The sequence below is a fragment of the Talpa europaea genome (assembly GCF_964194135.1).
Source record: "Talpa europaea genome assembly, chromosome: 3".
NCBI classification, from domain to species: domain Eukaryota; kingdom Metazoa; phylum Chordata; class Mammalia; order Eulipotyphla; family Talpidae; genus Talpa; species Talpa europaea.
The window spans coordinates 84,776,966-84,801,365 of NC_140069.1; the positions used below are offsets into that span (position 1 = coordinate 84,776,966).

At 35.9% G+C, this 24,400-nt stretch overlaps 1 protein-coding gene across 1 annotated transcript in view; it reads right to left on the reverse strand.

Moving 5' to 3' along the window:
• The window catches only part of COL28A1 (collagen type XXVIII alpha 1 chain), a gene marked incomplete at both ends in the record, with an annotated part of 147,014 nt that overhangs the window by 91,440 nt on the left and 31,174 nt on the right, over positions 1-24,400 (reverse strand). Inside the window, 4 exons of the mRNA XM_084230583.1 lie at positions 2,154-2,222; positions 5,074-5,142; positions 13,458-13,526; positions 14,615-14,683. Coding sequence (XP_084086709.1) covers positions 2,154-2,222; positions 5,074-5,142; positions 13,458-13,526; positions 14,615-14,683 — 276 coding nt within the window. The remainder of the gene's footprint in view (positions 1-2,153; positions 2,223-5,073; positions 5,143-13,457; positions 13,527-14,614; positions 14,684-24,400) is intronic.

Sequence of the window (24,400 nt, forward strand, 5' to 3'; positions counted from 1 at the left end):
AGATCCACTTTTGTGTGCACTGTGGTTTACACTTAAATATATGCATCAAAACTACTTCTTTGTTTTGTACCTATTATATGTACTTGAAAGCCCTTATCATGTGGGTGTTTATATTATTACTTGAAAGAGGGACACCAAAGTCTTTGTACCAAGATACATATAAAAGAATTTCATTGTAAATGTGAAATTCTGACTCTAAGGTTAGTAACTTGTCCAAGAAGGACAAATATGCAAAAAGATAAAAATAATATTGACTTGGTAAAAGCATAGCAGATGAGAGCTTTGCAATCACTACGTGATAATGTCCTGATAACTCATTGTATTTTCGTTGCATGCACCCCAAATGTGAAGACACAGAAACCCTGTCAACAATGTATGAAAAAGTTAATTTTCTAAAATCACAAAACAACCACTCAGTCATACGCAGTTCTGACTGTTCCAAAGGACAAAAGAGCATCTTAACATATTTTTAGAGTATTTTGGAAGGGAAATAGCAACCAGAGCTGAGCTATTTGAACAAAGAATCGTACTACATCTAAAATTTGAATAAGTCATTGTTTAAATGTCTGCCATTTAAATACAGATGTCCAAAAGAGAAGGCTACTAGTAAATAAAAGAAACTAGTAATTCAAGCCTGAAACACAGCATGTAAGAAAATCATGAATATCATATTCTTCTAATTCACTCTAAACTGATAGGAGTTCTCTGTTTTATTGCATGCTACTTATATCCCCCTCTTCTCTGGCAGCTTTCCTTTCCCACTGGCCTTTAGGGGCTTATTAGGACCTACAGTACCTTCTGTCCCCAGCCCAATCTGGGTACAATGTGCAGCTATTTAAAAGAAAATAAGTAACTAGTGAGAAAGAGAAAAATATTACAGGTAGGCATGGTGTGACCATAAAGAGTGTCACAGAGCATCATCTCAAACATGGTCAACTGTATGATGATCAAAACAAGAGCAAGACCACTCTGCAGTAATGCCTGAGCACAGACAGACACAAGCACTGTACACACACCCCCTAAAAAATTATCAAACATCCCCTTATACTGGATAAAATGTGTGGCTGCTATTTCTGCACTAATTACAATTAATCCTGGCTCCATTTTCCCATATCTTGGGTAATAGTCATTTAAATGTCTGATCTTAAAAAATTGTCCCCACTTCCGGTTAGCATCCAATTTGCTTTCATGAAAACTTGCCTGTATCAACTAACACAAGCCCCAATCCTCTATATTTTTTAAAAATATATAGGGCCTTGTAATCCTTGTACTCCTTCTTACTGAGTTGAGATACCTTCTTCATGCCCTCTGGTCTCCCTGTCAGCAATGAGTCAATAAATCTAACTTTGTTCAACTTTAGGTGAATCTCTATGGGTGCTTGTTGGAAGGCAACACTGTTTTACTTAAATGAGTTCCCTTATTTGAGCCCCGTTTTTTTTTTTTTTAAACTTTCCTAAGAAACCTCTTTTTTTTTTTATAGAGGCATGTTTTATTTATTTATTTGTTTGTTTGTTTTGTTTTGTTTGTTTGTTTGTTTATACATGCACTGGGTACAGTCAGAAGCGCGGGAGGGTGAGAGAATTCACCAGAGCCAGAGCGGGGAGCAGAGCAGGCAGAAGGACCGAAGGACACTGCTGAGGGGAGCAGCGGGCGGCAGGAGAGGTCTGCGCACCATGTGGGACCCTCCTCAGGTGGCCGGGGAGCAGCCGGGGATCGAACCGGCGGCGCAGAGGTCGCCGGCAGCTTCGCAACCCAGCGCTCAACCGCTGCGCCACTAGGGAGGCCCTGAGCCCCGTTTTAAGGTAGTATATTTGAGTGAGAATACATGCTCTTCTGTAATAGGGTCAAAATGTTTTTAACAACTGTCTTCTCTACTAAAAAGAGGTATCTTTCGCTGTTTGACCTCAAGGCTGCTTGGCTAATGATAGGGTTTCTGGGAGTCGGAATCTAAATAAGGGAGATATTACTCTAAATATATATGATAGGATTTTCTAGATCATAATTCATCCTACTTAGTTTACCTTTCATATACTTGATTTATAATTGACTAGGTAACCGTGGTCTTGTGGTATAGTTGTATGCAGTTCATAAATGTACATACTTAAAGAATCATAAATTTTTTTTTCATTTTTCTGTTATATACTCTGTGATACCTTGTCCCCTTTAATTGATAGGCCTTGTAATCCTTGTGGGCCAATTGGTCCTTCAGAACCTTTTTCACCCTGGAAGTACATGGGAAAGATATCAGTTCATTAATACAAATCAGCATTTTAAAATAATTAAAGCATATAAAGCATGCAAGTTCATTGCTCACTGTAAATGTGAAATTCTGACTCAAAGGTTAGTAACTTGTCCAAGTAGGACAAATATGCATCAGCACTAAAGCTGGAAAAGAGCACCATTTCAATACAATAAAAAATGGAAGACTATTCAATCACATAGTACAACTTAGCTAATCACCTTCCATTTCTTCAACATTGCTGCAGTTGGTTCCATACATATCAGAATATGAATACTTGCTAGGATTAGACTACTTATTAAATGTTTTAGTTAGAATTTATAATCGCAAACTTTAATTAAAAGAATCCATGGAAAACCTCCTTGGGTATGCTTCTGTAGTCACAGAAACTAGTTGTAAAATATCAATGAAGTCACAACATTTCTGCATTTGCATGAAAAAAGACTACATAAAATCAATCAAAAATAGCATTAATTTCATGAATTTAGTTTAATCAAGAGTAAAATCAGGGCCTCCCCTGGTGGCGCAGTGGTTGAGCGCCAGGCTGCGAAGCTGCCCGCAGCCTCTGCAGTGCCGGTTTTCATCTCCGGCTGCTGGTGAGGGTCCCATATGGCACGACAGACCTCTCCTGCCACGCCCGCTGCTCCCCTCAGCAGTGTATTTCGTCGTCTGCCTGTTCTGTTCCCTGCTCTGTCTCTGGTGAATCCTCTCACCCTCCCGCACTTCTGACTATACCCAGTGCTTGTATAAATAAATAAATAAATAAATAAATAAATAAATAAATAAATAAATAAATAAATAAATAAATAAAAGATTAAAATAAAAGAATATTTGCAAGAAACTAAGACATGAAAACAGAGCTTCATGTCTCTATATAATTAATTTACTTATTCCCTACATCATTGTAAAGAAGCCTCATGTAGCACAATAGGAAACTTCCCTTGGTCCTGAGGTTTAGGGAAGGAAATATTCTGCCCAATGGGTGCTTCTGATCATTTCCACAGTTTCACTTGTGCCTAAAACAACACCAAATATAACATGTTCTTTCTTTGATGATATAAAGGGCAATGCAGAGCTGTGAACTATTATGAATATGGAGTTATATCACATCTTATATAGTATAAATTTGTTGAAACTATCTCTAAGAAATATCCTGCAATATGTTTCTTTATTTACTCATTCCTCATTTATTTCTTTTTCTTAAAAATAGATTATAAAGAGAAGTATTTTTGGACACTTGAGTTTTCTAGATTTTTTGGGTAGTTTACTATATGCCAAACAAATTCAAGAAACTATATATTATAAACTTTCTGAAATATAGTGTCAAATTGCTAGCCTCTGTCTTCTGAGTGATACTTTGATTAATCAAGGGCCCTAGTAATATCCCTCTATCTAGTATATTATCTCCATGTCTTATGACAAATTAAAACTTGTTAACAAGGACCTCTTTAAAATTCAACCCAGGAGTCTCTCATAGCTTCATATGAATTATTTGTTTTATCTAATTGATTTCTCTCTAGTTGAGACTCAGTTTTCTCATAATACACTTTATAGTGTGAAGCCATGATGAGAAGGTCCTAGCTTAGTGATCTGACTGATGACTAAATTGAAAGATCTTAGACACTTAGAATTAGCATGTATGTGTATGTTTGGGTTAAATACTTGATAAAAGGAAGAAGGTCCCCAATGTGTATCCTTGCTTTGAAATTTTGTTGACTTTGCTCAAAGTATATTGGAAAATCATGTCCTATAGGACTTTTGGCAAATGTGCCACCGATTGTGGGTAAAGAGCCTTGACCATGGGGACAGCAAAATAGAGCCCTGTGGCCCTATCCACCCCACTGCCTGTTTTTTGTAAATATAGCTTTATTGCAACATAGTCATACTCATTGTATGCACTGCTTATGACTGTGATACAACAACAGAGTTAAGCAATTGCAGCAGATACTAATGGCTCACAAAGCCTAAAAAAATTTACTTTCTGATCCTTTACAGAAAAAGTTTGCCAAATGCTGGTCTAAAGGAACTTGAGCTCCAAGAATTATATATGGCAAGCAGCAGGAAAATTCAAATTCTTAATTGCCAGATAAAAGGTAAATCTTTTCCTAACATATATCTCCTTATCGTAATAAGGTAACTCCAGATTCTTTCTTCACCTCTATTTCCTTTCTTATTACACTGATAACAATTCTATTACATATTAGCTTATTAGACTTTCTAATATATGTGTCACAAAACAAACTATGCTAAGGCTTTGTTATAGCTGTACTCAATAGCAACTTCTGAGCATAAAGGTGCTATTTTTCACTGTGGCTTTACCAACTCCAAACTAATTGATTTTTCTCATTTCATATGTGGCAATTGTATGAAGTAGAAGTCTTTATCTATTTATTTATTTTGGGTAGAAGAACTGGGGTACAGGTCAGAGGTGAGGGAGTTGAGAGGATTCACCAGAGACAGAGTGGGGAGCAGAACAGGCAGACTGACTGAAATATACTGCTGAGGGGAGCAGCGGGTGAGACAGGAGAGCTCTGCTGCACCATGTGGGTTAGCTCCCTGCCCAGGCATCGAACTCAGGAACTTAGGCAGTAGCGGTGATAGTGCTGGGACTTAACCCCTAGGCATCCAGGGAGACTCAAAAGTCTTTTGATTACTGATTTATAATTGCAAATTTCACTGTCACTTCATGTTGAGGGGAAATGGGCATATTCTTTCACTGAACAGGTGGAGATGGTCAGGAAAAAAATGCAACTGCTGATATTTGACTAGGACAAATTTTTAAAATGTGACATTTCAGACAGAACACTTTATACAAGTGAAGAAGGTATCGTTACCTTTGGCCCTGGAAATCCTTCTCCGGGTATGCCCCTCTCTCCTGGTGCTCCTTCAAGACCACGAGGACCCTGGTTAGGATAAAGGGGATCAGGAAAGGAGAAGAGAAAGAGAGAGTGAAAAAAGGCAAGAACAAAGGGAGAAGAGGGAAGAAAGGACATGGTTATTGTTACAGGTTACATGTGCATGGCAAAGATAGAGTCCTATTTCAGTTATTTGTGAGACTCCTATCTAGTAAGCTCCATACTGATCAATAAAAGTGTAGCGTTATGAAGAATAATATTCCCCAAATATTAATTACTCATGCTATGTGACTGGCTAAGATGTTCTTCTATTCTAGTGTCCTCAAATTAGAGAAAAATGGAAATGAGATGATGCATCAGAATAAGGATTAGGAAATAAATCCTCCGAAGAAAGTTTGAAAGTCTAGGATTGCGTGACTTAAAGAAGCCTGCAGTGATTTAATAATTTAACTATCCAAAAGTCCTGTGAAGAGATCACTGCAAGCTGTTTTAAAGTATTGAATTCTGTTTTAATTGCTAGCCTGATAAATTTGGATTCAAACTTGAAATCTTTAGAAACGGGTTGAATCCATTGGAGCTTTATGAGCAAATAGGAATCTTGATAGAATCATTAAGGAGAAACATGATTTTCTGTGATTAAATTTAAAAAGTCCATGTGACTGTTGCTCAGAAAGTCACTTCTCTCAAAAGGAAAGGACAACAACATAGTCAAGGCTTTGAAGTGGACTAGCAGGAAACATACTAATTGAAAAATAAAACAGCTAATCGTCATGTTAGCCAGGAATTTTAAAGCTACAAATTTTCCCTTTTTCTTCTTGGCAAGAAGACCCTCCCCCCAAAAAAGTATAAAAAGTATTAACAGACTAACGACAAGAATCTTAGAAACACAGACTGGACCTTTACCACTAACGGACCTAAAAAGACAATTAGGTCTGGCTTGCTGGGGAAACAAACCTATGATGGACTAAGATCTACTGAATTCCCAGAAGCTCCAAAGCCAGCACATTACAAAAGCTGGATGATCTTGGTACTTGATACGCAGTAACCCAGAGAATTTTAGGAGTTGGTTTCTGCATGAGCAGGACTAGGATCCAGCATAAGGCTAATCAGTGACTGATTATAGCTGTGGATCTGTAAGAAAGAAAGCTAATTGTATTCCATGTTTGTTTTTTCCACCTTTTCCTAATATTGTATATTGTAAAAGAGAATTTTTGTTACTCTCTGGGCATAACCAATTTAATAAAGATGTTATTATTTTAACTACCATTTAATTCAACTTAAATTACTATGCTTATGGGAAATCTAGCTTTTAGCAATCCAAGACCTTAAATAAATTGCTACTATCCATGACAGCTTACTACAATGTTAACATAATTAGCTAGGAGAAAAATAAGCATGAAAACTAGATTGCAAACTAAAGGGGACAAATGTCTAGTTAACATCACACACTTCAACTTTAAAAATTGGTAAATTACTCTTCCCCAGTGATATAACAAGTGAGAATAACACTACTTAAATAAAAGAAAGTCTTTCTAGAGTTCAATTTTTTCTTCATTCAATCATTCAACAAATATTTATCAAATGTCTAGTAGATAGAAGGCATTGTGCTAGGTTCTAAGAACAGCAGTCAGATCTGGTCCCTGTCTCATGGAGTTTACGTTCTTGCACGAAACACTTAAAAACAGATTTTGGTGTCATTTGGTCCCAGCTCTGCTACAAATTAGCAGTTAATCTTAAACAAGTAAATTAAACTCTCTCAAGTTCAGCACACTGATCAGAATGATGATGACAATAGTGCCTACTTCAACCACAAGTATTAATGTAAAGATTAAGTCAGAGAGATTTAAGCTCTTAAATATTAAGCATCTAATAGATATCAGCTATCATTATCAAAATTATTTTACTTAAGTCCTGCAATTGCTAAGAATACCCTTTTATGGAAGTTTTTACAAATAAGACTTAGAGTGAATGGTTTAAATTAAGCAATGTGGAGAGAGGCATATCGTACAAACTAAACACTGCACTTTCCTTCCCTCTCTGCATTTCCAGAGTATATCTGTCTAGATTAAGATGAAACTAATAGAAGCTTTTCAGAGAGGCACATGGTCCACATTGCTGAAAATAGAGTTAAAGCTTTTGAACAGTCAGGGGCATTAAACAAACAGTGATCCAAAGTTGGATTACTCTGCACCATCAAAGTAATACAGTAGCTTCTTTTCCTCATCTTTCTGCTTTAAGAGGTTTATGGTTACCAGAGTCTGCAAATATTTCATATAATTAGATATTTTGAGAGATTAAAAAAAGAGAGACCACATACACATAATTTTTATTGAAGTATGTTGTTATAATTGCTGTATTTTATTATTAGCTATTGTTGTTCATCTCTTACTGCGCCTAATTTATAAATTAAACCTTGTCATAGATATGTATGAATAGGAAAAAAAAAACATAGTACATATAGGGGTTGGTGCTATCTGCGGTTTAGGCATCCCTTGGGAAACATGGAACATCCTCCGGAATAAGAGGGGACTTCTGTATTCCAAAACATCAGTATATGCTTAGATTGTCCAATTAAACAGGAATGCAAGATGACTATTATGCAGAGAAAAGAACAGATACTTAGGTAAATAAACTTTGATTTTAGTTCATTAAGAAAATACCAATGGAACATTTTTAAAAAGGCAGAAATGCATCTATAAAATTCACAGTGTCCTTTTCAAAGACCATGAGACCCAATTACAACTATGACATATTATTCTGCTTCTAATGAGTACTCCTAATAAAAATATATAATGGAGGAATCTAATTATCAGTTAACACAGTCTCATCAGTAAAATGTTTTATTTGAGATGTTAACAATGAGATAAAATATGATTGTCCATTACTTTCTTTAATCTCAATAGGGAGGCTAATCTATAAAGTGGTATTAATATACATTTCAGGTACTAAAGATACATTTGCCAAATCATCAAAGCTATCCATAATATTCAAACAGTGCCATCAACTTTATTTTTAGGCTCAGAGTAACTATAATTCTAATTCAGGGAGTATTTTTTACAGATCGCTCTCTGAATAACCTTGTGCAAAAAAACAAACAGGTCACCCTGACAATCTGAACCAATTTATTTTTCATGAATCAGTCCTCTATCCCACAGCACAAAACTAGTGCTAATCATTTAATTAAAGATGATAGTTGACAGTTAGGTCATGGATCTGGCATATTAATTCAGTCTACCAGCAGATTTTTACTACTGTTGAATTGAAAAGAGAATAGTACTAAACGTGAAAACACTCAAAATGAGTCAGGCAAAGAAAAAAAATGTAAAAAGTTTTCAGTAGAACCTTTGTCACTCCTAAGATAAGTCTTTTTTAACTTAGTTTATTTAATTTCTTACATCATTGCTAATTTTGTACAGTATTTGATTGCTCCCTTCAGGAGTAATCCCCATCTTTATATTATATCTAAATAATACAGAAGCCAATATTGTTAATTTTTCACTGTGACACATTGGTGGAACATTTTCATATATCATTTGAGATCCTTTTCACCCTTGTTATAATTTCAGTTCCCAATTAAATTAGAGTATCACTATGATATGTGTCATTGAGGCTTGGAAAGCAAACAAAGAAGAATTTGTTCTTTGTAAGAATTTCATGTTCTCGCAATATTGTGAAAAATTTCTAGCTGCACACTGAGTGGCAAGTAACACAAATTTTTCTTTAAAATGAATTTTGAAAACATACTTGAGGTCCAGAGAAAATAAGAAAAACCACAGGCTTGCAAAACAAAAAAGAGCTGAACGCTAGCCTGGAGTGTACATAAGCTGATGGCTATAGCTGTCCTGGTTGGAAATGTGTGGTTGCGTGGTGGGAATAAGTCTAGGAAATCTAAGCTGGGGAAAGGCAGGACTAAAGACTTTGACTCACTCCCTGGAAAATGAGAAAAGAGTAAGAACTGAGATCCCCACATAACTCTAGGGCATTCAAAGGTGTACATCTTCAAGGAAAGAGCAGAACAGGAAAAAACCATCCCATCAACACAGTGACATGAATGATAAGAATCTTGTCTGCCTTGGCTTGGGCTCTAAATGCACCTGAAAATCCCTAACCTGGTCCTGTGCCGAATATGGGTTTCAACTGACTTCATGTAGTTGATCCATGATTAGCTTAGTTTGACATCAGTACCAAGGATACACCTGGAGTACATTAGAGATGCAAATGTAAATTCCCCTCAAATACCTTCCACATTAAACACTTAGGATTTTCATAACTGAAGCTCATCTGTCGATGAGTTCAAACACAAAAATACAAAATATTCAAGCAAACAATTCATAAGAGGTAAAAGAGAGCCAATATAACATAAACTTCCCCGAGAATATCAAATAATAGAGAATCAAAAAACAAAATAAAACACTAGATTCTTAATATCTTAGGAAAAGAGTAGAAAATACAAGAAACAAAGAGCCCTTTTATTAAAAAAAAAAAACCAAGATCCTGCCATTTGCACCAACATAGATGTACTTAAAGGGTGTTATACTTAGAAAATATGTCAGATAGAGGAAAAACAAACACTGTATGACTGCACTCATATGTGATAGACAGAGAATGTAACAAAAATAAACTTAGATTATTGGACCAAATTAGTGGCTACCAGAAGGGAAAGAGGAAATGGGTGGGTACATTGAGTAAAAGGGGTCAATTTTATCATGAAGGTGGATCAGACTTTCAGTGGTAAACATAATGTAGTACAGAGATGTTGACTTACAATCATGTCCATGGAACCTGTAAAGTGTTATAAACCAATGTTCTTCAATAATTTTTAAAAAAGCAAAGAGGACAGTATGCTAAGACAGTAAGCACAGCTGTGAGATAATACAAAATATATATTGAAAAATAGGCAGAGGATTTTTTCCCAAAGGATACATATAGATTGCCAACAGGTACCTGAAAAGGTGAACTAATCATCAGGGATATGCAAATCAAAATCAAATTGAGCTGCCACTTCACAGATGTTAGGACAGATATATGTGAGAGAGAGAGAGAGAGAGAGAGAGAGAGAGAGAGAGAGAGAGAGATACACAAATGTTGGTGAAGATACAGTGAAAAAGTATAGAGGTTCCTCAAAAAAAAACAAAACAGAATCAGATCCAGCAATTCCACTTCTGAGAATTTATCTAAAGAAAACAGAAACACTAAATAGAAAAGCTCTCAGAACTTCCATGTTTATAGCAGCATTGTTTACATTAGCCAAAACATGGAAGCAACCTATGTACTCATTGCTGGATGAATAAATAAAATGTAATGTGCAGGCGTGCGCGCACACACACACGCACACACACACACAATGTCATAAAAAGAAGGAAACCTTGCCACTTGCCACCACATAGATGGACTTGAGGGCATTATGCTAAGTGAGATAAGTCAGGCAGAGAAAGGGAAACACCATATAATCTCACTTATTTGTGGAATCTTACATAATATTTGAGCTCATAGATACAGAAAATAGATTGACAGTTGTCAAAATTGAGAGTGCGGTGGTGTGTGAAATGGGTAAGTGTGGTCAAAGGTACAACCTTCTGATTATAAAATAAATAAGCCATGGGGATGCAATGTGCAGCCTGGTATAATAATACAGTAGTGCCTACTTGAAAGTCGCTAAGATGGTAAATTTTAGAAGTTTCATCTCAAGGAAAAATGTTAACTGTGTAGTGATGAATGTTAACTAGACCTATTATGGGAACAGTGACTGGAGAAATGGCAGCCATGTGAGTGACACTGTTTTGAATATTCCAATCATTTTAGCTCTTCAACTAACTTCAAATTATATGGAACTCTCCAGTCAACCACTTAATTACAACCAATTAATTACAATTAATTACAAAAATTGTTGTTTTAAGACACCAAGTCTTGAGATAGTTTGTAATTCAGCAATTCACAGATAAAACAGAGATTCAAAGGAGTTGGGGTTTACTTTGTGTTAAGTTAGAGGTATATAATAAGAGAGAGGTCATTACCTTTTCTATTTCACCTTAAAAGTATTTAGACCCACCATGATATGAAATTACAATGATGGTGAAAAGATATTCAGTAAGTCCCTCAGTGGTGAAGAGTAACGGCAAATCCTTAATTAATTGCCTGTTCCCCATCTACTGTGGCCATCTGAGTCCTTGCATTATTTTTCCAAGGATGAGGTTTTTCATTATGAAAGAGCTCCAGTGTAGTCAACATATTACATGTATGTTGGCCTTTTCCAAAGAAAAGTGATATGTGGCTTCTGTGTACCTTTTGCAAGTTGGGCACTAAGCAGTAAGAGTATCCATATTAGCCTTGTTAAAAGGGAGTTCTTTAGTAAGCACTCACATAGGGTACAGAGATCTTCACACTCTATGTTCATGAGGATAAATAATGCTATAGAAATCTGTTTCCAAGTAGGCCAGCAAAACATGATCAATTTTGTTGTTCCTTACCCAGTTGGCCATACCATATATTGGGTTGTAAGTATGAATTTTGGGAGAAGCAGCAATGGAGTAGATACTATGGGACACTAAATCAAATACCCATGTAACTATTTGTGTCTTCAAGAGTTAATGATGAACTTCTGCACATGGTATCTTAAAGTTACAAATAACACCCACTTCATGTTGAATAATTCAACATATATGGTCATGTATTGTCTCATGGCTAACCACACAGTCTCTCCTAGATTCAATAGCAAGGCAGCAACTGTTTAAGTTAAAAATAGGCATGTGGGGGAAGTCTTGTGTTGGCTTCAAAATTCCAGGGTTCTTTTGGACAAATCATAGTGGTTTTGCAGAGAAATATGAATCTTATTTTTATTGCCACTTATTCAGAGAACTATGAAAAGACTTTTTTATTCCTGCTAAAAACTTGTGCTGTATTTCCCCAAACATGGCTACCTATCTGGGTCTGTACCTTTTTAGCCAATGTCCTTTTAGTTTTTTTAGGTTTCCAGCTCCTCCAATGAAGAGCCAGCATTGTCTTCAGGGAGCTTGTTTTCTTCTCTCCCAATGGTTGACCTTGAAGGGCACTAACTGGTTAGTATAAACTGGTGAGACACTGACCTCTAGATAAGCAATTCTTTGTATCTTCCCTTCATAAAAATGCTCTCTTTTTGAATTAGTGTATCTAGACATTAGGCCAAAGCCTAACCTTCAAATATAACATGCTGCCATCTGACTCACAGAGTACAGCAAGAAAGCACGAGTTTCTGTTTCTATTTACACATGTGAGACCATGCAATGCAAAACCAATTTGGTATCAACTATTCACAATAAGTCATTTGAATTTGTACCACAGCAACTCAGCTACTGTTCTTTCTTAGAACAATGACTATAAGAAAAGCAAAGAAACTTCTTATATAGAATAGTCATATTTTATTCATTTCCTCTCCAGATCTCTTTTGAAGGAATTTATGGTAGAAGCTGCAAAAAACACAGTACTACCTGTGTACTATGATTAATCCTAATTTTAGTATATACCCTTGGGTTAAGTAATGAGCACGGGCTCATTCTTAGTGAACTTTTCCATCATTACAGCAAATTCAACTTTAGAGTAGACATTAGGCCTGAATCCGTACATCTACATCTTAGGAAATTTTGACACTTGTGAACTCTTCTTGGATAATCTGTTTAATTGTGTATTATGTGACATAACACATAGATTATGAAAAATGTGTCCTTGCATATTTATTGTCTTTTGTTGTCCAAAAAAGACACAACATGGCTTAATTTAATGATTTTGTCTAACCAGAAAGAACACATAAGAACTCTATTGTCAAGAACTGTGGGTGCTTTGGTGGTGGGTATGGTGGGGTGACATATTAATTCAATAAAAAATTAAATAGCACAGGAGGTAGAACCCGAGACTGAGAATGCTATTTCAGAGTCACATTGCAAGTAGAATTTCAGTTTTACACAGATTGTGGATTATATGAATTGCCTAACTAGGCCTCAGGAGTTGTTGCCAAACCATTCTCTATTTCTAAATCCAACAGTGTATAATTAAAATTTGGCAGAGTATAGATCTTGTATTTAATGTTCACACACTCATGTACAAAATAATAATAAAAATGATGATGATGAAGAGGGTGGGAAAAATCCTTGCAGGTGATGGTTATATTTACAGCATTGTTGCAGTGATTGTTTCACAAGTATGTAGTTATTTCCAAACTCATCCAGTTATAGTATTAAATATGTACAGATTTTTGTCTATAAATCACATCTCAAGTGCTTTTTCAAAAAGTGAAAAAAATAAAATAAAGGGTAAACACAAAACACACATACATACACATGCACACAATTTATTAGTCCTGTTTATCCCATCTAAAATCTTTTGCTACTTACTGGTTGACCAGGCTCACCAACTCCAGTTGGACCTGGAGCTCCTGTTCTTCCTTCCTGGCCCCTTTCTCCCTAAGAGAAAAAAGTAATTGAATAAAATTTTGAGTTTTTAAATAAAGAATAAACATAACTCAAAGTACTCTGGGGATTTCAGCAAAGATAAATACTAACATCGTCAAACATTTCACATCCACAACGATAAAAAAATAAATTAGAGAAGGAGAAATGGCTTGAATTTAAATGAACAAATCACCCTAAAATGTCCATCATCTCTTCTTGTCTAAAACCAATACAGTCCTTTCAGCTTCCAGAAACAATTGTGTAGTAATTGTCAGGACGGACAGCCATTTTGACTGATTTTGGTGACAGAGATGACTGAGCTAACAAGGGTGATGCTGTTCCCTGCCCTCTCACTGCCATCCTGGAATGCCACCCTTATCCCTACTCTCTTCCATTTCACCCCTCCTTTTAGTTCAGTTTCATGCTTAATCTCTTTCAGAATTATTTTCCAGTAACATTGCCAATATAAACTCCACCTTCTCTGAAGTCTCCATGTGCTTATTATCTAAATGCCATCCCTGATGACAAAATGAGTGCACAGTTTTGCACTATTCTCCAAATTAGTCCTGCATGAAAGTTGTATTGTCCCCAAACATAGAAAAGCCATTTAAAATAAATGTTTCTGTTCTAGTACATTCTGTGTATGCAGAGTACCCCAAGGTATTGGGCCAGTCCAGTGATTTTTAGTTCCCTAAATCGTTTCTGTCAACATTTACTTATTCAGTGTCATGATCCTCTGGTTCTGCCTCTCTGCGCTATGATGAGAGCAGAAGATAGTTGAGGCGTTAAGATGCTTTATATCCCAATAACATGCATGTTAACATGTAAGTTCCTTGAAAATACAACAGAACTAGAAGTACACTGGAAAAATGGTGGGTATTTGAAATTCAGCAAGTTTTTCACTCCAACACACACAAACCACATTGATCACTGATGTCATAAGTGCCTGGACCAGAGCATTTCTCTATCCAAGCATCCAGATTATAAGCATCCCCCCTGCATCGATGAGGGTAAAACTGAGCAGAATTCAAGTCACAGCTCCCCAGTCCCTACAATAAATGCAATAATCATCAGCGAGCATAGAGACAAGTAATCTTTACCTTAATACCTTGCTGTCCAATTCCAGGGGTTCCAGGAGGACCATAAGGACCAGGAGGACCTGGTTCACCCTAGAGGAAGGAACACTGAGATGTTAGGTCACCTCAGCACTAATTTTTGAGCAGCTCTTCGATGTATCGTGATGCAATAGGGACTTGAAGGCTTCAGTGAAATGTAACACACTGTCACGGCTCTCAGTGTCTACAATTCATGGATATACAACATAGACCCAGGCTTGAATTATCACTGGGCATATATGTAGGCACAGTATCTACTGTCCACAAAAATGCTTTAATTTTCATTTTTAAAATCAGAATAAAAAATAAGCATAATAATAATGAACACGTAACAAAGAATGCAGTCTGGCTGACTTTTGTCATGCTAATTCAGTTGTAAAATATAAATTTTAGCACATTTTATAATGGAAGGGGCCCACAAAGCAAAAGTTTTTAGGATCCACGACATGTCACTCTCATTTGTTCAACAAAATTTTATCAAGTGCTTTTGTCACATACATCCATTTCCTATCCAACGACCATCCCCTCTCTGTCTCTCCTTTCATGCAGATAGAACTCTTACCCGTTTAGGTCAGTGAGAAACTATTCTTTGCTTGCAGAGGTATAAGATGGTAATAACTGGTCTGATGCAAATCTAGGATCTCCTTTTCCTTTGGCCAGCGACTAGTCTAGCTCGGTCCTTTTACTCAGTTCTGACAAATGAGGTGTGGAGACCTTATTGCCTCTGCCTCTTCTTTTCTCCTTGTACACATGATTCCTGTCTTATAACCACGGGCAATAATCTCTCAATGAATGCCAACATTTGAAGAGGACAATACAGGAAAAATTTAAAAGAACGAGCTCCTGGATAACCTCATTAAACCACTGATCCAGTCCTGGAATACATTCAAACATTCTGTTTACTCAACATCAAGAGTTCTTATAGGATGACTTAAGCCACTGTTAGTCAAGATGTCCTTTACTAGAAGCCGGAAGCATTTGTGATTAATCCAATCTCCTGCATGGCTTACCTATCAAAGAGTTTGGATGTTAGAGAAGTAAAGGAGACTATAGCACTCAAACTCCTACATTTCACATGAGGAACCTGAGCCCCAGGCTGGTTACCTGACCTGCCCAAACACACCTCAGTTATCACCCTCAGGAAGAGGTTCTCCAGGTCTCTCAGGCTTCTAATCCTTTGGCTTGATGTTAGGGGAAAGGAAAGTGGCTAAGATTACAATTTCCCTTTTTTATAATGCTTTTTTTTCTGTTGATCAAAATAATATATTTTATTTACTTTTAAAAATTTTTTTAGACTTTTTTTTGTGTAGAAGAATGGGGGTGTAACCAGAGATGGGGGTGTGTGAAAGAATTCACCAGAGACAGAGTGGGGAGCAGAACAGGCAGATCTACTGAACTACACTGGTGAGGGGAGCAGTGAGTGAGACAGGAGAGGTCTGCTGCACTATATGTGGGTTAGCTCCCTAGCTAGGGATCGAATGTAGCTGTGATAATGCTAAGACTTAACCCATAGGCCACCAGGGAGGCCCAAAATAATATATTTTATTATAGAAAATCTGTCATATTGAAAAGCACATACACAAAAGAAAAACAACCATCCAGAACCACTATTCATTTTTGGCTTGTTTCCTTCATTTATTTGCACGTCTATCTTTAATTTATGTTCAGAAAGTTTTCTGAATACTCTCATGCTGGTTAATGAATACTTGCTATCTAAAATTTCATTAAAATTGAAGCTTTCCCTCCTTATTCTTACACTAACCAACAATACAATGGTACAGATTAAGGAGGAGGAACAAGGGGATTTTCATTGATCAGAAAGGCTCAATTCACCCTGACTCAGTAACTAGATCCTAGTTACTTTTAACATGGTAGAGTCATTACTTTTAAGCACCACTGACTTTGACCAATTGCAAAAATGAAAGAGAAGAGAAAAGAGAAAGGGTCAGAGTCAAATCAGCTTCCCAAAAGACATGCACATGTTTAAGACAAATCAAAACAAATTTTAAAAAATCTGTCTCAAAATCAATACTGATTTTGAGAGTTTATGAAGCTTTGGCATTGAATTGGTTGAACTAAAAAGTATCTTCTGTTCATCCCTTTGAATATAAGTCAATCTGACAGATAAATCAACTTGAATTTTTCCCTTCAAAATTCTAGGTTATATTCATTTTTCCATACATAGATTAAATTTGATGGAGAAGCCAGATAACTGCTATTATTTTTTTTACATGTTCTTAGTCATGGAACTACTTTATATATAATATCACATAAAAAAGTTCTCTAAATTAGAAGATGTTTCCTTAATATCAAAGTTCAATTTAAATCCTGCAGAATATCCAGTTCCTTAAAGATTCTAAATTTTCACTTCAAATACATTTTCTTTACAAATTCTTGTGCTCGCCACTCAAATTGTAATCTACTTGTTAGTTATACCACCTCTGGTTGACTATTTCCATCATTCAGCAAAGAACACTAAATACTTGCTATGTGGCAGGTAATAAAATAAATACAAAGAAGTTTAAGACAGAATCCCTAAACCCAAAGGACTAGTTTGAGAGATAGAACACATTAAAATGATAATATCAATAATAATAATGCCTCAAGTTCACTTATTCTGCCATTTCCTATTCCTTTTAATCTATACCTTTGGTTCTGTGATTGATCAAAAGGCTTTTAAATATATGGTATATTTTATTTACTATATATTTTTGGAGGCTGTTTTGAGATTTTTAAGTAGTGGAAGGAAGCCCTACACTACCAATATTTATCTGTATGTTTGATCTGAAACAAAGAAGAGCACAGGTTGATGATAAATTTCCCCTATGGACAAGGCATTGTATTTCTGTTGTTACCATGAAATATGTGAATCAAGAGAATCAAGAAGAGGAGTTAATTTGCCCTTGAGATCATGAACTCCACTGAGCCTTAGTCAAGTACCAATTACAACAGAGATTTCTTAATATTTCCTTTTCAAGGGAATTACAGGCACCTAAAGCTTATAGAAGGATAGCTTTCCCTTACCTAAACACAGTTCTATTTCACATTTCATTTGATTAAATTTCTCAGGAGCCCAGCATCTCAATGTAGGACCCACAGAACAATATTGGTCTAAAATGAATGTTTATCCCTTTTGCCTTCCCCCTTTTCATACAAAGTTTCCTGAGGAGGTAATGTAAGAAGTGGTCATGACTGTAAAATATCATAGCTGGGTAAGATAGAATAAGAAGAAAGGAATTGGCAATCTATTCAATGATTTTTCTGGAAATTTACCAAGGCAGCATATTCCTAGAAGGACCCCAGGCTTGCTTCCTTTTTTGATATTCCTTCCCCAACCCTTTTCAACACACACACACACACACACACACGCACACTGAATACCTGCAAAATGTTTATTAATTCTCTACTTCACTTTCTTTAACCATTGAGAAATAAACAAAAAGGGCTGGGTTAAAACAGATATTCTGTCTCTCATGACTTACATACAAATATGAATGTGTATGAACATGAGTGTAAACATGTATAAGGGTATCCACAAGGTTAAGAAGACCTTGATCTTCCTCAGAAATTAAGGATCCATATGCTGTGGGGCCTCAAGATTGAAGGAAATCAAACCTATTATGGAGCACAACATCTCAACCTATTATGTCCTGACACTTTATATACAATTATCTCATTTAATTTTCCGATAATACTAGGAAATACATATTTTCCCATTTTGATGTAGAAATATAATCTCCACATTTTAATCCATTTTTCATCATGCATGCAATCACAGGGGGAAAAATGTGACTTTAGAGTCATTCCATCTAGTTGAATGCTGGTTCTATAATTTACTAACAGCCTGATTTTTTGCAAGATTCTCATATGCAAAATGAGAGTAATTGTATTTATCTTGCAGGATTATTGAGAAGAGTTAAGATATTGTCTATAAAACATCTAAGTCAGAATCAGTTACTTACTTGTTAGATGTTTAATATGTGTAGATTCAATTGATTTTCACCAAATTTTAATTGAGTACCAGCTTGGTATTCAGTGCCTGGTTACATAATTATAAATATAAATCAGATTGTACCTGTACTTTGCAGATACTTACAATCTGACTGGAGAGAAAAAATGAATATAAAACAAAATACAAACATGTGATTTGCTATAAAAAGATATTAAAAGAAGTTGTCATACTCTAAAGTAGAACTCTTTAATTCTACCTTAATGAGTGGGGAAAATTTCATAGTGGAGGAGATATTTGTTCTGAACAAATAAGTAGAAATCATATCTAACTGGTAGGAAAGAAGGGAAATAAAATTTCAGGAAAAGGATAGAGTATGAGGCATAAAGTGACTTGAAATATTCTGGGGACAGAAGGTAGTTCTGTGGGCTCAAGATGCCAGATATGAGGTGACAGTGAGGTCACTGTCTAGAGCAGTACTGTTAAGGAAACATACAGCAAGCCTCTATGCAACTTTCAGTTCTCTACTAGTTGTATTAAAGTAATATAACATCTACTTAACTCAATATATTAAAAATATTATCATTTAGACATTATAAAAACTTATTTTTTTATTTTTCATTACCTTAATGCTACACCTTTGTATTTAATACAGCATATCTAAATTCAGATTAGTCACATTTCAAGTGCTTATATGGCTACTGTATTGTACAGCATGGGTGTGGGGTAATAAATGAAGCTAAAGGCTCAGGTCAGAACCATGGAGAGTGCCAGTGTTTAAGTGGGCTGGGAGTGGAAGAACACAGATGACTTGTGGTGAGATGGGAAAGACAACAGACTGGTGGATAAAAAGAAATGGGATCTGGTAAAAGCTCTGTAAAATAAGTCAGGAAAAAGAGAATTTCAAAAGGAAATCATCACTTCCAAAGACAAATCCATAATATTCCTCTTGTAAACCTGATCATCTTCCAACATTCTCTATCTCATGGAAGGCTAGAGCACAGGAGTCATTCCTGACACAGCTCATTCCCTGACTCACTATATGCAATATCTATAAATATGTGTCCTAAATTTCTCACAAATCCATTTCCCTCTTTAATCCTCTACCATGCCTCCACACTTACAGAATCTACCCCACATTAATATCATCTCTTGTTCAGGCTCCAACAAAGAACTTACTAATATACATGCATCCATTCTAGCAGACTCCAATTCATACCCCCCTCATTTCTGCAATCTTTCATTTTTTTTTTTTAATTTTCAAGGTCTTGCCCTTTGCTCTTAGGGTAAAGACAGAGCTTCTTATAAGACTTGTTAGTCCCCACGTAGTATGGTCCTGTGCCCTGTCCGGTACTATCTGTTAGCACTTGCCTCTTCATTCACCACCCTAACAGAACTAACCTTTGTTCAGTTCCTTATACTTGCCATGTTCTTTCCTGCCACAGTATTTTTGCACATACTGTTCTCTCTATCTGGAATTCTCTTTTCCTAGTAGATCCCTATTATTCCTTCAATTTTTTTTTTAAGCAACCTGACTACAAGGATGGTTTCTCATCAGGTAAAATCCCAGTTCTAGAGGTACTGATAGCATCATTTTCCTCTTTTTCTGAGCATTCATTACAATGCAACTTTGCATTCATGTGTTAATATCTCTCCCTAGATAATGGGGAAGACAGAGGAATTTTGCTTAGCTTTGCATTCTCAGTATTAGCTAACTGGTATCATTTACTTGACCTTCAACACACCAAGCATTTACTGAGCAGCAACTAGGGAGAAGATGCAATGCCAGCTGCTGGAGGTGAAAAAAAAAATACCAGGAACTTGGTCTAGGCTAGAGGACTGGTGGGTCTGAATATATTCTTGTGGCATTCCTTCTGCTTATGTTTTCATTGAAAAGCAACTGTAAAATTACATAGTGATATCAAGTGCCTATTGTACACTTTATCCTCTTTATCCCACAAATTTACCTAATACAATTAATTTTTTTTAGTTGAAAGAATAATGAAATTCCCCAAAGTAACCTAAAGTTCCACTGTATGGGAAGTCCAGCTCAAGAAACCTGGCACTCCTTATTCCTGACACATGTTCTAATCAAAACCAATGGCCATACTTTCCCTAAGATTATAGGTGATGCCCTAAATATTTTACATTTATCAACCCAGATAGTCCTCAAAACAACTCTAAGAGGTTGTTTTTATTATTATTAACCCATTATATGGGTAAGAAAACTGAGGGAAGAAGAGGAAAATTAACTTACCTAAATCATTGCACTAATAAAATACAGAACTGAGGTCAAACCCCAGTCTAGTTTTAGAGCCAGTGTTCTAACCACCATGTAAAACTGCCTTTTGGGACATTTCACATCTTAATGTATTTCAAAATTCATTGGATCTTAGTCTAAATGTAGATCTTTGTATAGGATGAAAATCATGAAAGTTAGATTGTTACAGTTTGTCCATTATTAAAGTTCCATCATATGAATACAAAGAAACTCTAAAATAAAATATATGAGTATTGTATGCAGTTTCAGGACTGGGACCAGTGTTGTCAATGAATTAGTGGTAAGGGTAATGCAATTGACAATGCTGTGAACTCACAACTGGAACTCTACATATAAACAAGTTATTAACAAATGTTAATGAATTTGGAATCACCATCTACTTGGGTAAGAGAAAAGGCCACAGTTCACAGTCTCCAACTACTTGGTCTAGAGAAAAAAACTCCATAATAACAAAGAATTGATAAAGAATATAATGAAAATTATAGTATTGTGCCATATTTTAGTAACTCAATTTCATTTTAATGAGTATTATTATGTTAAACCATGTGAAATTGGCCAATAATGACGAAGACCATGGCATTTCATAGGAAAGTCATACTCTATAAATAATGAAATCTAAGGAATTATGTGCCATTTTCTTTAAAAAAGGAAAACCAGACAGCAGTTCATTAGGAGAGATTTTAAGAATAACAGCTCTGGTAGACACTGTCTAAAGTCTGCCAGCACAAAATTAGTTCTGGAAAATATTCACAATGAACCCTCTCTATAAATCTGAAAACAAAGGCATTGATTTACTAGAAAAGATGGATTCCTATGACAATGTGGTATTTCTTAAAACTTACCCATTGAGACTGGGGGAAGGGGTAAATCAGGAGTTATTGTTTAAAGGGTATAGAGTTTATGTTGGGATAATGGACAAGTTTTGTATATAGATGGTGGATGTAAATGTATCACACATGTATTGTAAATGTATTTCATATCAGTGAAATGTACACTTGCAAATGGTTAAAATGATGAATATTACATTATATTGTATTATATATATTTTACCAGAATGAAAAAAGGACTTAACCTTGGAAGAAACTTAATTTTCCCTATTGCAATGTTGCTATTGCTACTTACCTGAATTAATTAAGATTCTCAATGTAATTATTTTTTGTAAATCTGGCATCCCTCTGAAGTTATTGCACTTAAAACATTCTGTTAAACATTAGTGTCCTGCTTGATTGGGCATGAGAGTTAGACTCAGCACTTTTGCAGGAAATGTTGGCAGTGTTTTGAGTTCTCCATGCATCAGATTTTCACCTTCGTTGTCTCTGCGCATGTGCATGTGCATGCACACAATGCACCCCATCTCTGAGAACCATATGCATCAGAGACTTGGGAATGAAAATCATCTGCCTTGAAGCCATTGGCTGACATCCCACATGTTCTGGCATTCACTTCAAGTTGTCACTATCAGTTGTCTCATGTCAAACGAGTTAATAAGCTCACTTAGAGTCCTGGTGGGCAGATGTGCATGTAAGTCAAAGTCCTTTCCACACAAGAAGTGCTGGGTTTATTAATGATTCTTTTCCTTTAATTAGGCCCAGGACAGAAATAGTATTTAGACGTTGACATCTCTGAAGGAAAAGCGTTCACATAGTTTGGTAGCTTGGCTCTGATACTTCATTAGACAGGCATTTATAATTAAAATTGTAAAGGGAGTCTCCCCTTTACACTCCTGTACACTGAGTAGTCACAACCTTGTTCAGAGTTAGCCCACCAGGAAAATCAGAAGGCACATTATTGTTTTTGGATAACTGGAAAGGCTGATGTGTTTGAGTACTCTGACCTTAAAATACTTTAGATGTCGCCAAAAATACAGTCATTCTGTTAAGAGAACGGTGTGAAATTTTTTAAGTTTTTGTTTGATTAATTATAGTAAGGATTGTTGATATCTGTGAATATTTCACTGATTTACTTCCCATTAAGTTGTCAGGATGTATATCCTATTGCAAGTCACGATTTTTTATTTTAGTGGTTGAAAGCAGCATCATGGTGTTTGAAGATAGTTAGGTTTTTGAGTTGTGTAAGAGCTAATGTAAAACGATCCTACAAGCTTTTTTGAGAAAAAATTTAAAGATCTTCATAGATACTCATATTTGAGTGTTGGACTTCAAAACCATAATTGAAATATTAGTTATGTTTGGTAGGTTGACCTACCAAAACAATTAAGCTAACTTTGAGTCAAATCAAGTACAGGTTTCTCCCACTATCCAAAATAGACTTTTCCCGGTGGCGCAGCAGGTTGAGCGCAGCGCTGTGAAGCTGTCCGCAGCCTCTACAGCACGGGTTCGATTCGCAGCCGGCCGGGGAGAAACCCACATGGCACAGCAGACCTCTCCTGTCTCAGCCGCTGCTCCCCTCAGCAGTGTCTTTGGTCCGTCTGCCTGTTCTGCTCCCCGCTCCTGCTCTCTCTGGTGAATTCTCTCACCCTCCTACACCTCTGACCTGTAGCCCAGTTCTTGTATAAATAAATAAATCTTTTTTAAAAAGGAATATCTTTAATTAAAAAAATAGACTCTCCCTATGAAATATTTTGTAAGCCAAAATGACAAAGAGAAGAAGCAATTACCATTAATTATATGGAAAAAATGTAGCAATCCCAGACCCAAAAAACAACCTACAAAGTCATACCAAATTAATACATAACACCTAAACTAATACTAACATATAGTAAAGACAGGAATGATATGATAAATATGCAGTCTATATAAAGTAGTTCCCAGGGAAGGAGTTTGGCAGTGCTATTCTCAATGCTGGAGGTGAATACTGCTTCTATAATGGCTGCAGTAAAACAAAGCCTGAACACCTGTTTTGCTTTCTGCCTTTTATTGTAAAATTGAAATCCTCTTCTGGTTTCTTTTGATTAGTGAAAATAATTACTAATGATGTCTATCATAAAGGTAAAGGGGCATAACTTGAACTTTCAAAAGCTAGTGATACCTGTAATTGAAAAATGACCGAGATAAGAATATATTTTTAAAACTACTTCATCTTCATTAATGATTTTTCTGCCTAGGTGAGAATATTGACATTAGAGAAAACATAAGACTCTCAATGAAACTAAAAAACATTAAATCAGATGTCCTTATGTCACTTTTGAGAAGAAAGTAGAAGTATAAATAACGTTAGATTACTTAACGCCCAAGTATTCTTGATGGATTATGTCAACATTGTCTCATTTCTCTTTATTATCCAAATAGCTTGGGAAAATGGTCAAAATTCCTTGCTATAGCTCCCTTCTCTCTGATTTCTGCCACAGCCTGTTGTTTCTACCCAATTTCCTTTTGAAATTGTTCTCCACTGGTTTCTAATAACCTCAAAATTGAAAAGTAACTCCTTAGGTGCCTGCTTACCTGACCTCTCTGCACTATGATAGTGTTGATAACTCTCCTATCTCTCAAATTTGGAAGTGGGACTTCTAACCCCTATTGTCATTACATCTTCTGCTTTGGGTTTTTTAAAACCATGATGGACCTGTATATATCTGTCAATT